The sequence below is a fragment of the Cladophialophora carrionii genome (assembly GCF_000365165.1).
Source record: "Cladophialophora carrionii CBS 160.54 unplaced genomic scaffold supercont1.6, whole genome shotgun sequence".
NCBI lineage: Eukaryota > Fungi > Ascomycota > Eurotiomycetes > Chaetothyriales > Herpotrichiellaceae > Cladophialophora > Cladophialophora carrionii.
In genome coordinates, this window is record NW_008481831.1 from 2,383,299 (window position 1) to 2,398,109 (window position 14,811).

A 14,811-nucleotide genomic window follows, 5' to 3' on the forward strand; every position below is an offset into this window, starting at 1 on the left:
TCTCGTGCGAGCAGTTGCCTGCCCGAATTTGCCATAACAAGCATCAATTCTCGAGGACTTTGTGATCATGACGAAATCCGCTCCTGGGTGGGAACATTGCCAGACTCCGCACACACCAGTCCGTTGGTCCGCTCAGAGCCTATTGTGCCTCGCCTTGACACGCGTTCGTGGGCAAGAGCGAACGCCTCTGGCAGTGGTCCTGTCATGCACGTTGCTTGTGATGCAAGAGCTGCTCGCTTGAAAGTGATAAGAGAAAATCTTCACTGATTTGTATCGGCAAAGCTGCAATTGGTAGACACGTCTGTAGGGGCAACAAAAACGCGTCCTGACAACCCCGCCTCATACTTGTTTCACTTTGCCTTTATATCGTCCTCACATCCCTCTTCCATCCATTCCTTCCTGGCGTCTTACAATCACATGCAGAAGATGGCTACCACAGTTTCAAACACCCTCCGCGATATCGGCAATTCCGCAGCTGGCGCTGTCGAAGGTGCTGTGCACAACAAGAAGATTGCGGACCTGGAGAAGAACAAGAAGAACCAGCACGATACCAAGCAGAACACCACTACCGACTGGGGTGCCAAAGTGTCTGATGTTGACCATGCGGTAAAGATTGTCGACGAGAAGGGCAACCATGTCGGTCCCACGCTGCTAGAAGATGAAGTGTTCCGAGAGAGAGTAAGCTACCACCTGACACCGACCAGTACACGCATACTGATGATGGCCAGATCCACCGATTTGATCACGAGCGTATTCCTGAACGTGTTGTCCACGCAAGAGGAGCTGGTGCCCACGGCACTTTCAAGCTATTCGAAAGCTGCGAAGACGTCACCTCGGCCGGCGTCTTGACTGACACTTCTCGAACAACACCTATCTTTGTCCGGTTTTCAACCGTGCAGGGCAGTCGCGGTAGCGCAGACACTGTTCGAGACGTCAGAGGTTTTGCTCTCAAGTTCTACACAGATGAGGGCAATTGGGATATTGTGGCAAACGACATTCCCGTGTTCTTCATTCAAGAAGCCATCAAGGTAAGTTTCGAATCGAAGCTGCCAACTGTGCACCAATTGACTGGCCGCAGTTCCCGGATCTTGTGCATTCCCTCAAGCCAGAGCCCGACAACGAGGTCCCTCAGGGCCAGACTGCGCACAATAACTTCTGGGACTTCGCATTCCTGCACAAAGAAGCAACCCACATGTTATTCTGGGCCATGTCCGATCGAGGCATTCCCCGCTCCTATCGCATGATCCAAGGGTTTGGTGTCAACACATTCGTGATGATCAACGCCAAAGGCGAGCGCACCTTCGTCAAGTTCATCTGGACACCCGAACTAGGTGTGCATTCATTGGTTTGGGATGAGGCCCTCAAATTGGCCGGCCAGGATCCAGATTTCCATCGCAAAGATCTGTGGGAAGCCATTGAGAATGGAGCCTATCCTAAATGGAAGTTCGGATTCCAAGCCATCAAGGACGGCGACCAAGACAAATTTGATTTCGATATTCTTGATGCCACCAAAGTGTGGCCCGAAGAACTGGTGCCCATCCGTTACGTCGGAGAACTCGAACTGAACCGCAACATTGACGAGTATTTCGCGGAGACCGAACAGGTGGCCTTCTGCACCAGCCACATTGTTCCGGGCATCGACTTCAGCGAGGATCCTCTCCTTCAAGGCCGCAACTTCTCCTACCAAGACACTCAACTCTCGCGATTGGGTGTCAACTGGGAGGAACTACCCATCAACCGACCCGTCTGCCCCGTCCTGAACTTCAATAGAGATGGCCAAGGACGACACACCATTAGCAAAGGCAAAGCCAACTACTGGCCCAACCGGTTCGAAGCAAACCCGCCAACAGGCCAAGGCGGAAAGGGCGGCCTTGAGTCCTTCCCAGCCACATACCCTGGAGTCAAAGCCCGCAGACTGACTCCCAAATGGAAGGAATACCTTTCGCAAGCTCAACTGTTCTTCAACTCCATGTCCGAGATCGAGAAGAAGCACATTATCGAAGCCTTCTCATTCGAGCTCGACCATTGCGACGATGATATCGTTTATGAGCGCATGGTGACCCGGTTGGCCGAAATCGATCTCTCACTCGCCCAGGCCGTGGCGCAGAACGCCGGCGCCAAGTCACCGGAGGTGCAACTCCAGCCCAACCACGGCAAGAAAGCAAAGGGTCTCAGCCAGTTCGACTATATGCCCAAGGAGCCTACAATCAAAGGCCGTCGCGTCGCAATCCTGATCGCAGATGGGTTCGACCTCGGCGCCTACGAGGCCATGAAGGCTGCGGTATTCGCACAGTCGGCTGTCCCCTGGACGATAGGAGTCAAGCGTCAAGCCATGAAGTCTGCGGACGGATCGAAAGAAGTCAAGGCAGATCACTTTATCAACGGCCAACGATCGACCATGTTCGATGCTCTCTTCATCCCAGGTGGTGCCGAATCGATCAAGACGCTCAAGAAGATGGGTCTCGCGAGATTCTGGGTCAAGGAGGCTTTCGGTCACTTGAAGGCCATCGGTGCCGTAGGTGAGGGTGTCGACCTTGTCCACGCCGCTCTCACCGAGGTTGAGAACGTCAAGTTGGCAGGTGCTGGTGCGGGTGCTGACGGAGTGGTGAACTGGTATGGTGTAGTCACTGCTGCAGATGCCCAGGCCGGTAGCATCATCAAGGAAGCTGTCAAGATCTCCAAAGACACCAAAGACTTTGCCGGCCAATTCTTCTGGGAGATGTCGCAGCACAGGAACTTCTTCAGAGAGTTGGATGGTTATGCGGAACAGGTGTCCATCTAAGTCGTCTGTTGGATCTGTGCCTTGAATGTCGATACCCCGGGGAGAGCGTGATGGAGGGTGAGAATCTGGTATTCCTGTTTGCCAAATGGGCGAAATTTTGCTCATGCTCAACGTGAGTCGATGAAATCAACGATACCTAGTAATGTACATACGTATCAGTGTAAAATGATCAGGTCATGAACTGCGCTGCCTTGGTAACATCGTTGTCGGCTCAAGTAGAACCGTTGCAGGTTCACCCGACAATTGTTTCCAGATCGATCGTCTCTTTTGTCCTGCGCGTAAATATACACTCACCGTCGCTCATGACAAGAAAGGACGAAAAGAGAACGTCCCTTAGTCCGCCGAGTAGAATACGCCAATCACGGTACGTAACATTTTGACGTAGGCACCTAGACCAAGTGTTGAGCTTACGTCAGGACAAATGTTGAAAATTCACCTTTGTCAACTGCAAGTTGCAAGACCGCCGTGGGCGCGCACCTACGGCCCGTCCTCGTTACATATGTAGTTGTAGTCGACCGCCCCCGCCCCGGCTTGCCAGTGCCTGCCAGTGCCTGCCGGCATATCCACGCGTGAGACTGCACCAAGGATGCGGCATCCAGAGTCTAGACAGACTGGATGGAACGGGGCCCCGTGGCGTGGCGTGGTGTCCAGAAGCAGAAGCAGAAGCAGAAGCAGAAGCAGAAGCAGAAGCAGAAGCAGAAGCAGAAGCAGAAGCAGAAGTGGCAATAGAAACAGTAGCGACGGCAGCAACAGCAGCGACGGCAGCAACAGCAGCAACAGCAGCAACAGCAGCAACAGCAGCAACAGCAGCAACAGCAGCAACAGCAGCAACAGCAACGGCAGTAGTCGCGGCAGCAATAGAAACAGTAGTAGTAGCGGCAGCAACAGTAACGGCAGTAGTAGGAGGCGGGGGAGAGGAAGAAAGAGAGCAGCGGCAGGCCAGCGGAAAAGGCCAGGTGTCTGCTTGTAACAATACCGTGAGTATGTCGTGCAGAGCCGGACTCGACTTGAAACCTTGTAATGGCGAAATCGTCAACGGGTCATCATCGCTCATGGAGGCCGCATGGGGAGCGCCGGTCTCGCCCTCAGTGAGCCCTTCCCTTCATTTTGCCCGACCTGCCTGCGAGGAGTGTGCATGTACGCGCACGCGCCACGCACGCGATAGAGTTCAGTAGATTCGGTCTTTCTTCATTCGAGTCGACCTAGTCGCAAGAGATATACTGTACCTCGAGGATGTGGACGAGGATGTGAATGTGAACGCGAGGGGAGGGCAAAGGAAGTGGACTTCACCTGGTGAGGACTCGTCCTGTGTGTTGTCGTGCTCGTGCCAGTGCCAGGAAAGGTGCATTGTCTGCCTCCGCCTCTGCCTCTGCCTGTGAATCTGTCTCTGCCTGCCGCCTCGCAGAGGACCTCGATGTCGCATCCTCGCATCCTCACCTTTTCAGCTGGGTGAAGTACCTGCTAATGAGCTAGTACTCGTACTCGTACTCATACTCGCACAATCGTCTCGCCTCCGCGACGGAGTGTTGCTGGAGTGAAGAGCATGGCCCATCTTCTGGCGACGTCGCTAGTAGATTTGAGGCTCCGACTCTGACTCTGACTCTGCCTCTGAGAGGCGACGCGACGTGACGCGACGCGAGTAGGTCTTCTCCTCCTCACGTCTGTGAAGTTGTCATTGAACAGTCCAGGAAGGGAGGGAGTGTCTGTCTGTCTGTCTTCTGGTGCTGGAAATGCCGGCGATGCACTGTAATTACAGTCCACGATCCACAGTATCATACTGTAGGTTGGCTCATCTGTAGATCCATTCAGCCAGTCGTTCAGAGGTTCGTTCATTTCATGGTTTGGACGTCTAGGTCAGGGCGGTACTTGTCTATCGTGCGTGCTCAACTTCCTCGCCACCGTCTTTTTTACCTTTCGTTGTGCTGTACGTGGCTGTGAGGTTGACGCGAAAGGGAGTTCAGCAAATTCAGAGCTGCACTATTCGTCTCGGAGGATGTGGGCGAGGTCAAGGATGCCGAGAGTCTTTACCCGTATTATTGGCCCGAAATACTACCTACAGTATTTAGAGACCCCGTCTACAGTAGTGCACAGCAACATTACAATTTGAGCATGTACTGTACCGAAGCCATGACAACCTGGAGATGTCTCATTGGCATCGACCGGATGGGCCGCCCGTGGCCGCCTACGACTTACAGCTACTCGTCCTTGGGAATGACGGTGGCCGATCAATTATGCCAATCGCAGCTGACTATCCCTGAGCTTACAGGTCCCGTGTGCGAGGTAAGGTGTACTGTGTCTACTGTCTGTTGCCACCCGAGTATGGAGTGCTGTGTATGGGGCCGTGTCTGAGCTCGTACATTTTTGCCGCGTTAGATTAAACTCCAGCACGCATAATTGAACATGCCACCCACCGTGTCATGCATGCATGGACTGTCGTGGTGGTGGTGGTGGTGGTGGTGGTGGTGGTTTGTTGGATGTCAACCGACGAGTGAGCAGCCAAAGTGTGGCCAAGCCGATCAACCTGAGCACAGGTCACATCATGTCACGAGTCGTGCCGTGCGAAGCCGAAAGCTGCCGCTGGGTGCTGCTGAGGCGTCCGTTGACGTCGATAATAGTAAACGTATCACGTATGTCGCAGACGTGACAGGCATGTCTGGTCGCATGGCGGACCTGCGTCCTGGAGTGACAACGCACGGGCACACGGGTCAGCAAGAGAGACCCGAGGGAGTTGATGCGAGCTTGACGGGTGCTCCTCGAAGCTTTGGATACGAGCCCCTCGGCTCAAGCGAAGCGAGTGGACGAGGAAGCAAGGATGCGCAGGCGCAGGGAATACCTACACAAATATGCAATGACAGCAACTTTACCAGGGGGTCGGAGTACTCGTGTCTTGCCTGCCCTTGTGGCGAAAGTACTCCCGTACCTCGTACGGAGCACAACCCTGCTGTAATACGGAGCAAGGTCTAAGTTAAGCGTCAAGTGGAAAGATCAATGCTGACTTGCGGGATGAATGCCCGGGACCCGTGTTATCGGCGACAACCATGGATTGCGCACGTGTGATGGACGCCTCACAGGTGTGCCCCGGGGGTCTGATTATTCCTGACCAGGACAAAGAGAAGCAAGGTTGCATTAGAGTTTGGAAGCGGTGTCGCGATCAGCAGGATCATGGGCACTCAGCGAGGGGGGCAAGCAGATGCAGGCATCGACCCGCAGGAGAGAGAGAACGCCTGCGTCGTATCATGTTGAACATGCCTTGCTGCTGCTGCTGCTGCTGCTGCTGCTGCAGACGTGGCAATCGAAGGCGCACGCTGAATGTCAGACACTTGGCTGCATCAGCCGGCTGTGCGCCGTCGGAGTCTTTGCGGTGTCAACACAGCGACGGTGGCATTGTTGTGCAGGGGAAGCAGCAGCTCTTGCAGGCGGTGCTCCAATCTCGGGCTGGGCGTCTCAATTTCTGAATTGTGCGGAATCGAACTGACACTGCAGGAGCCTGGTTTTGCTCTCGGAATGGAGGTTTGGAGGACTGGTCGATCGAATCATGCGGCGACTCCTACTAGTCAAGGGTGTTAGTGTCCTTTGCGGGAAGAATGCGGCTGCGAAAGGTGACCAAAAGATCGGCGACTCTGCTCAAAGGATGCAGGATCTTGGGATGGAGAAGTGAAAGGTGCAATGGGTAGTACTATTCCTTGCAGGCAGGTCCTTGTTGGCCCCGAGGGGCGCGGCTGGCCCCCGTCAAATCTCTTTTTGCTTCGAGTCGGTCGCCGATCCGTCGTCGCCTGGATGGACAGGAGCTGTGAGGAGCGAGGAAGCCCGGAGGAGCCTCAGCTGATGTGGGCTTGGAGGCACGATGCTCATGATCGACGGATGGACGGAAAGCGACCGTCATCACGGTCTGTACGAGCTACGAGGTACTCCGAGTGCCAGCTCTCGAAGGGCTAGAACAGGCTGCGTCGCGTACTGTGTCCTGGGTACTGCGCACTAAATCCCGAGGCGCATCCCCAACTGTCCTGTCATCGTTAGGTCATGCGTGTTGTGACCGGCCTCTGAACGCCAACCGATCAACACTTGGGGCTTTCGATAATCAAGACCTCGACTTGCTGCAAATTGCTGGGCTTGCAGTATGGGCCGAATCGGCCTGCCTCTCCCTCCACAATCACGCCCCGATAGCTGCGGTGGCCAGTGGAATCCCATCGAACCAATTTGCGAAACCTTGACTTCACGCCGCAGCAAGGCGGGACTACGGGCACCACCTTGCCACACCAAGTAATTTCTGGTACGAGACAATGGCTGTGAGAGAAAGCCGCTGTTTAACACGTCTAATCCACGTCTCATACCCAGTACATGCATGCATGCTAGCTCCCATTCACTGTCTGACTGTCTACCACCGAGATGGCACCGCGCCCGCAAGCCTAGCTGCGACGAAGAGAAGGGCGAAAGATCGTGCGCAGCATTGGCGATGGTTGGTATCAGCCGTGTAAATAGCACACGAGTGGTATTCTACCATGGTCAGCCCAATACCGTAAGGGCATTTCTACAACGGGATGGTCTTGCAACCCATGCTACTGAAGCAGGTTGGATAATGCGAGTTTGATGCGTATCGTATGCAGACTCAGAAGCCAACTGAGTGAGATCTTTGGGGACCTGCCATGCCAACCTAGAACGGGCCTCTGGGAACAATAGGTGGCTTTGATTGGCAAACTCAACATCGCTTCAACGCAGGTGTCAGGGTATGGGCCGCGAGAGATCCGTACGATGCCGTGCGTCGCACCCTGGTATGGTCCACTCCTGGGATACAAGCGCCTGAAAGCTGGGGCGATAGCGCTTGTGACACCCCGAGTGACAGGAGGGTTTCGAGCATAAGCGACTCGCTGGATGTGCGCATTTGGAGTTCAAAACTTTCGAGCCCGTCAGATCAAGCCAGGGTTGGATCCCGATGTGATCCTCATGCTGGGGCGGAGCCGACATTCCATCACCCTGCATAGCCTTGATTCGTGGAACTTCTTGACCAGCGACCCACAAGAAGGGCCTGGAAAACGTGCTCTGCTTGCTGTGCGTGCTTTCTTGTCGGCAGTCACCCATTGCGCAGGGGCATTAGTAGTTCTCTTCTATTTGATCCTGCGGTACAGATTCGACGAGTACTAGCCTCGCTGTTGAGGTGGTACGAAATGCCACCATACTGTGCTGCTGAATACCCCTTGCACGGACACAGTCGTCAGATGCCCTAGGAGGACTGTGACAGTTGCTGGCGCTGATTGCAAGGATAGTCCTCGGCTGCACACTTGCTAGCTTGGGCTTTGCAGCCGCATATCATGACTTACCGCACAGGTACGAGAAGCAAAGTTTCAAGCGAAGGCGGTGATCACTGTTGATGACGCCGGCCAGGATTATCACCATGCTTTTTCGAGGACGGAAAGCGCCCCGCTCGCTTGGTTGTCAGGTGTTGCTCGACACGTCCATTCTCTGCAAGGCCTATCCGATATTGAGCCACCCAGTGTGACCTCAAGAGGCCATGGGCAGATGCCGGAGGATGCCCCGGGCTGCAAATAATCGAATCTGTGATATTTTCTCGTGTTGATCCAGGACTGTTGCCCGTGTAACTCCGAGCATCCCGGGTTGCAGACTTGGTCATTGGAAGCGTACTGTGTCCTTTCTACGGCGATAACGGGGTGCTTTGCATACCGGGTAAACTGACACATTCCTTCATAGCGAAGCACTGTGTTGCAGGCCGCCCTTGTAAGACTTGTCACTTCGTCGGATCATTGTCTAACTCATCCGGAGGGTGTTTTAAAATTCCAGGAGGCTTTTGCTCCTGTGGCCTGAAGCTTAACCTTACACAGCAGTCGCGAGGCAAGTGGTCCCCGATCACGCTCAACATTGCTGATCTCGGGTGAGTTGGCAGCCAAGGGCGCTTTATCGGAATGGGTACTCCGTACTCATAGCTATCAGGACCATAACGTATTGGGAACTCGCCGTGTAATTTGTAGTGTCGTGTCAAGCTCGGACTGATGGATCCTGCGGACACTCGAGGACTGCGGGTTGCAAGCGCCACGCCGCCGCAGGAGGTATTCAACCAATATGTCTTCACGTTGATCAACATGTTCGCTGGAAGCACACGGCAAGTTTTGGTCCCAATGTCTACAAAGTAAAGACTACCGTGGATTGTAGAACGATTTTAGCGACGGTCTGATCGACCGATGAAAGTCAGGTAGTGAACTGGATCGATGACAAACAGGTGCTATCGGCCAGTGCTCTGACGGTATGGACCCATATCCTTCCTGACTGATATTCGAGAGACTTCTAATTATGCAATCCGCGACCGGCATGGATCTGTGAAGCCCAAGAATGAACTGGTGTCCCTGCAATCGCGAGCGAATCCGTGTACTGTGTACGCGGACACGGACTAAGATGGACACAGTACCCGGTAATACGAATTCGAGGCCGAGGTGACAGAGCAGTGGTGTTATGGGGAATAGTCGGGTTGTCGCAGTGTGCCTCGACCGATTGTCGAGGGGCGTAGGAGCTTCAACAGGGTTCAGGGTCAAGAGGCTGACCTCGACCGAGCATGGAACCATGATCCAGGTCCAAATGGGGAGAATATTTAGTACTGTGTACTGGGTACGCTGGTGGATCGAGGGGATGCACCCACATCAATGATTTTTCATCACTCGCCAAACCATGAAAGTCGCATCTGCTCACAGCGCGATTCGCTATTACCACTTCAGTAGTGCATGGACTTGCAAGGTAGCGACTTGAAGCAGGCTGCCCAGGCTGCAACTACTGAGTAGAATTTGCATGCTGGGAATTCAACCCGCTGCAACGCAAAGCTAACTAAGTCGAGTAACTTCCTCGACCTTCGATGAGAAACGAGCATGTCTTGGCAGAACCTGTGGTGAGTCGGTGGTGACTGCCAACCAATTAGTCGGTGGTGGACTTCCGCCTTCCGCAGCATGCCCTCGGCACGCCCATGCAGGCCTTCCAGGATCCATGCGGGCGTCAGCCAGGGCTCAGGGGGCTTTCAAGCTGGTGCTGCCTCTCACCCTCTGGAGCCTCCCCATCTTTGTCCTTGCAAGGGTCGGATTCGTAAGTCTGCCGCATCACGATCCACGCCCCCGAGGCCCAACCGTGGCTTTGCTTTTGGCTGATGGCTGTCCATCAGTTTTCATCGAGGCTGTGGCTCCCATCAAGCGCCTAACACATGTCCCTCCAGCCGACCGGGTAGATTCCTTTCGTTGGCAGCTTCCGGGTTGCTCATCTTTTCTCCTTTGTGGCTTGAGCCGGATCCAGGTTCTGGTCAGAACGAGAATCTCTCGTCCCGCATTCTGGGTACTCTCACCCCTAATAGCTACTCGTATCCAGTATGCAGGACCAATATCCCTTCATCGGCACATTTCAAAATTCTCTACGACTGGATTGGGAATTTGTAGACTTTTCGGTGGATTGGCTATATCAAGCATATTTGGAACCTTACCGTGTCCATCACCGACAGATATGCAATCTCTCATACCCTTGACGTGCCTCATCCCTGACATTTTGGGACGCTTCTCTCCGGATCCACTCCGTGCACTCCACATGGCAGCCCCAGCCGTTGCGTTTTCCCTCTCACCATCCCCTTTCCCGTTTCGCACAGCCCGCATTCCTAGCCTGTCGCTTCCAGCGTCTCGCGCTCCCTTTACGTTTGCTCTCCACTTCCAGTGATAACTTTTCGAGTGGCGCCTACCCTGGAATGCCACTATACCGCATCCGGGGTTCTATTAACGTGAACGAACAATCTACGTACCTCGTTTCGACACTCGACCCACGAAAGTCGTGTGAATATCCTTTCGATCTCGGAGATCTTTACGAAGTTCTTGCTCGATGGATCCGAGTACGACACAGCGGCGCGTCACTTCTACCGTGGTATTGCTATGGACCGTTCTTTGTGTCCTGTTCCGTTCGGGGTACAGATATGGCTCCAACTCGGATGCAACGAGTGACTGGGCGAAGAGAGTAAACTCTAGCTCAGGGTGTGATAACCCCGTTCGTGTGATCCAGGTGCCGTTGAACCCTGCTCAAGCCTTGACACTAGCTTGCCGGAAGCACCCAAACATCAAGAAATGCAACCGCGTCATCCCGTGTCCGCCACCGACATTCGCCTTGCTAATCAAGGACCCCAAGGTGGTGAATGTGGCCCTGCATCACCCCATCATCCCATCATCCTTCTCTTGGCCTCTAGCGTGCTCCTCCACTCCGGCGTCTGACCATGTTCGGCTGAGCCACTTCTCACGCTCGATTTGCTCGCATGCTCCCTGATCGGCGGGCTCGGGCATCGCTAAACCTGTGTTCTTGGGTCACCTGGAGCTCACAGAATAGCGTCTCTGAGCCCCATGCGCTTTCGATCGCCCTTGACTTGATTCTGACATCCGCATCTGGCCTGTGGGCCGCTTTGGCGACTCTGACAGCGACAGCGACCGCCTGCGTTCCACCAGTTCCAGGCTGCCTTGGATAATTCATTTCGCTACCCACTGAGTCATGGTCCGCCTGGCACACTTCGTACAACGCCACTCACTCCCTCGTGCCACTCCTGCCTCTCGTGTCTCTCGCCGGACGAGACACTTTGACTTCGGATTCCCGCTTGACCCCTCCACACACCTGGTTGTTTCTTATTGTGTCCTAGTCGGTCCATTTGCCATGAGGCCCCAGCGGAAATATGCGTGCCGGTGCTGGTCGCAACTTGGCTAGCGACGGGACCCTTTGAAAGTTGGCCTGTTGTCCGCACGTCGACGCTACCGCTACCGCCCTTTTCCTGGACGCCCCTCGCCAGCCTGCTTCCTCCTTCTTTCCCAACTGGCGAAATCGCCAACAGCCGCCAATCAGATCATCTGGACGCCATGGATGTTCTGCCTATCAATGCTCGTCATGCTTTGACTTTTACACTTCACGTTCCTCACCCTTGTGCTGGGTCGGACTGCTCCACCCTTGTTCTTTGCTCGGTTTGTGTTCACTAACTCTGACCAGCTGTTGTCGGGCGTGACTGATGTACCAATTTAATCTCGCCTGTTCCCCTTGGGACAACATCCACTACGAGCTCGGGTCTGACCATTATCCGTCCACTCCTGTTTGGGGAATAGATATGGGCTCGCAACTGCCACTCAATACTCCGACCTTCATCAACCCGCCAACACCACCTCCTTGACCATGGCTGCCTCCCAGCAATGGAGCTACCCTCTTCCCGACATGACCTCCAACACCGGCGTCTCTGCAAACGACTCTTCTTATTTCGCCCGTCCCAGCAAAATCGTCAAACCCAACAGTCGAAACAGCAGCCCGCGCAATTTGGGTAGAAGGAAAACGACATCCGCTGCTCCCTCTTCATCGAGAACAAGATCTGTTGTCGACCATCTTCGCTCAAACTCTCAGTGGCAGAACTCAACAGCGGCACGATCCCGGCCGGTTAGTTGGCATCCAGACTATTTCGAGGCATCAAATTTCAATCCAAGTCCTACCGTCAATGGAGGAGAGTCGTCGTGCTGGGGTTTCTCGACGGCTCAGGTGAACGGTCTCATCACCCCGGTCGCCTACACTCCGATGAACGAGCCCCAGATCCAGGAACTCTTCACACCCCTGGACGATCTTCCAGGCATGGATCCGAGCCTGTCGTACGACGGCCGAGAGTATTGCCGACAGACATGGACCGGCCAAAGCAAGCCCGATCCTTACTCTCTTCCTCTGTATGCCCATGTATCTTCAACGCAACCATCATGGCAAGTCAACCATATGGCGATGGACCCAAATGTCCAAACAGCGCCGTCCTCTCCGGATTGCCTGCCGGTGCAGAACATTGGGCTCGACACCCTGTCGCTTGGCAATATTGAGACGAAGTCGAAGGATAGCTCGGAGGAACTGGTTGCCATGGGTCTCTATGACTCTCCCGCCGAGGTTCAGTCATCGTCCCTCTTGTTCGGTGGAGTTCCAGGCTCAGTGGGAAAGTCGTTGAAACTCGCAGAGTCCTTTGAGCCGACAGAGCAGGAATGTGACGATGAGGAAGAAGAAGTCGACCAGACCGACGACGACGACGACGACGACGACGACGACCAGAAAGACATCAAGCAGGAAGAAGCGGATGAGAAGTGGCATATACCTGCTGCCACTGACTACGACTCACAGTCCATTGCGAGCCATCTGACGTATGGCATGCAGCCACGACCGGAGCCTCTGGCTACCCAGTATTTGGCGACTTTGAGGCAGATGAACAGCGCCTACTATCCAGCAGAATATACCAGTCATGAGCCTGGTTATGGGTGGATTTGATGCACGATTGACGAGCATAACGACCAGTGAATTTCTTGTATAGCATGCCTGACCTCGACAGCAGGGTCCAGGACTTGTTCTTTGAGCGATGATACCCCTTCTGTGACGGCCTCCAGAAGCTCGTTAGATGGCGAAGCTAGATTAGAACATTCCACAAAGATGTATTATTGACACAGCCCTCATTCCTCTGCGCATGCTACTCGCGCAGCCGTGCTGAATACGGGACTCCGTACCTCGTACAGAAGTCTCGATGCATGTTCTAGGTTTTCGAAGCGGTCGTCCCTAGCGTCTTCTGGGTAGGTTACGCGGAGGGATGCGCTTAATTGCAGGCCAATCAGCACGAGTGAAGGGAGCACCCCACCGCGGCCCCGCTCTAACACCTTCCAAGCCACTTCCCCATTCGATACCACAGGTCGAGCAGCCCGTGCGCTTGGCCTGTGCGCGCTTACGACGACGAATCTCGGATGTGGACTTTCGCCCTCAGCGACCGGAACGGAGATCTCTAATTAGCAGTCTCCACGAAACACTCTCTTGTGAGAGAAATCTCAATCATCCGGGAGCAGCGGCTATGAAGCGTCTGGATAGTTGATCGAGCCTGACACGCGGACTCGTGCGGACTCGGACACCTCGTCCCAGGTTGCTCAATTTCGGCTCTGGGCAGCACCTTTCGCGCCTTTGCGCCTTGTATATTTCCGGCGACACATCCGATGAAAGGGCGGCCAGCTCCGAGCGCAACCCTTACCCTTACCCTTACCAAACCGCCGTTCTCGCCAAGGCCAACTCTAGAACCATGGTTCTGCAATTTCCACCATGGAGGCACCAGTCCTACCTCGCTTTGGTCCGAGACTGGTTCTTCCCCAACCACACGAAACAGGATGTGTTTTCCGCGACGGTATCAGATTCATCACAAGACATGAGACAGCGGGCCATTGACAAGGTCAATCTGTGGATGTTCAAAGCCGGCCAGCTACCCCCGGCCATGGAAGCTACCGCGAGCCTGACCGAGGCCTTACTGCACGATGAAGCGAGAAGATGTTCGTCGGCTACATTCATCTCTGAGTCGGCAATGCAGAGCATCTACGCTATGGCTTTCGCGAGGTTTGTCAACGCATTCGTCGATCGTGACGTGGCTCGCTCACATATTGCCGGGATGGCCAAGGAGGACAGTGCAGTTGAAAGCGAAGAGGAGGTGACAACCGTCTCAGGCAAAGGCGAGAGCTCCATGTACGCTCACGCAGCTACCATTGGCATGCCGCAAAAATTTGTTGATATCCGACATCAAGTTTCGCACGGTGACATCCCTGGCGTGCCACTTTTGAAGAAGATGACGGAGCAAGCCCTGGAATGGTTGTGGGAGCGGTGGTGGGTCAAGCATGCGTCTGGAAATCCGGAGCGAGCGTTGAGGGAGCTGGAAGAGAGACAACGGGTCTCAAGGGAGGCCAGAGAATTGGCGAATGGCACCTCTGCCGTGCCGTTCGAGGATGGCCCAAGCAGTGGCACGAGTCAACATGTATTGATGGAAGGAGGATTGGATGCAGCTTCGTCTGTAGCGGCTGGCGCGACATCGCGCAAACGTAAATCTACCGTAATAGAAGACACATAACAAGAAAGATCGCCACTCACAACCAAGAGGCTCTGTTTGCCTATGGCCAGTCCTGAACCTGGAGCGACGGCCACTTCGTGCCATGTTGCCAAGGCTGCTCACAATGGCCGCAGTTGGATAATTGCCATGTCACCTCCGCATT

General features: G+C 54.5%; 3 protein-coding genes across 3 annotated transcripts; all 3 read left to right on the forward strand.

Moving 5' to 3' along the window:
* Positions 1 to 426: 426 nt before the first annotated feature.
* Positions 427 to 2,782, forward strand: G647_07824 (uncharacterized protein; the record flags this gene model as incomplete). Its single annotated transcript, XM_008732136.1, has 3 exons — positions 427 to 678; positions 729 to 1,028; positions 1,079 to 2,782. The coding sequence occupies 3 exons, from the start codon at positions 427 to 429 to the stop codon at positions 2,780 to 2,782; spliced, it is 2,256 nt and encodes a 751-aa protein (XP_008730358.1).
* A 9,171-nt stretch (positions 2,783 to 11,953) lies between these two features.
* Positions 11,954 to 13,066, forward strand: G647_07825 (uncharacterized protein; the record flags this gene model as incomplete). Its single annotated transcript, XM_008732137.1, has 1 exon — positions 11,954 to 13,066. The coding sequence occupies one exon, from the start codon at positions 11,954 to 11,956 to the stop codon at positions 13,064 to 13,066; it is 1,113 nt and encodes a 370-aa protein (XP_008730359.1).
* Positions 13,067 to 13,856: 790 nt separating this feature from the next.
* Positions 13,857 to 14,669, forward strand: G647_07826 (uncharacterized protein; the record flags this gene model as incomplete). Its single annotated transcript, XM_008732138.1, has 1 exon — positions 13,857 to 14,669. One exon carries the CDS (start codon positions 13,857 to 13,859, stop codon positions 14,667 to 14,669), a length of 813 nt encoding a protein of 270 aa, XP_008730360.1.
* Between the last annotated feature and the right edge of the window lie 142 nt (positions 14,670 to 14,811).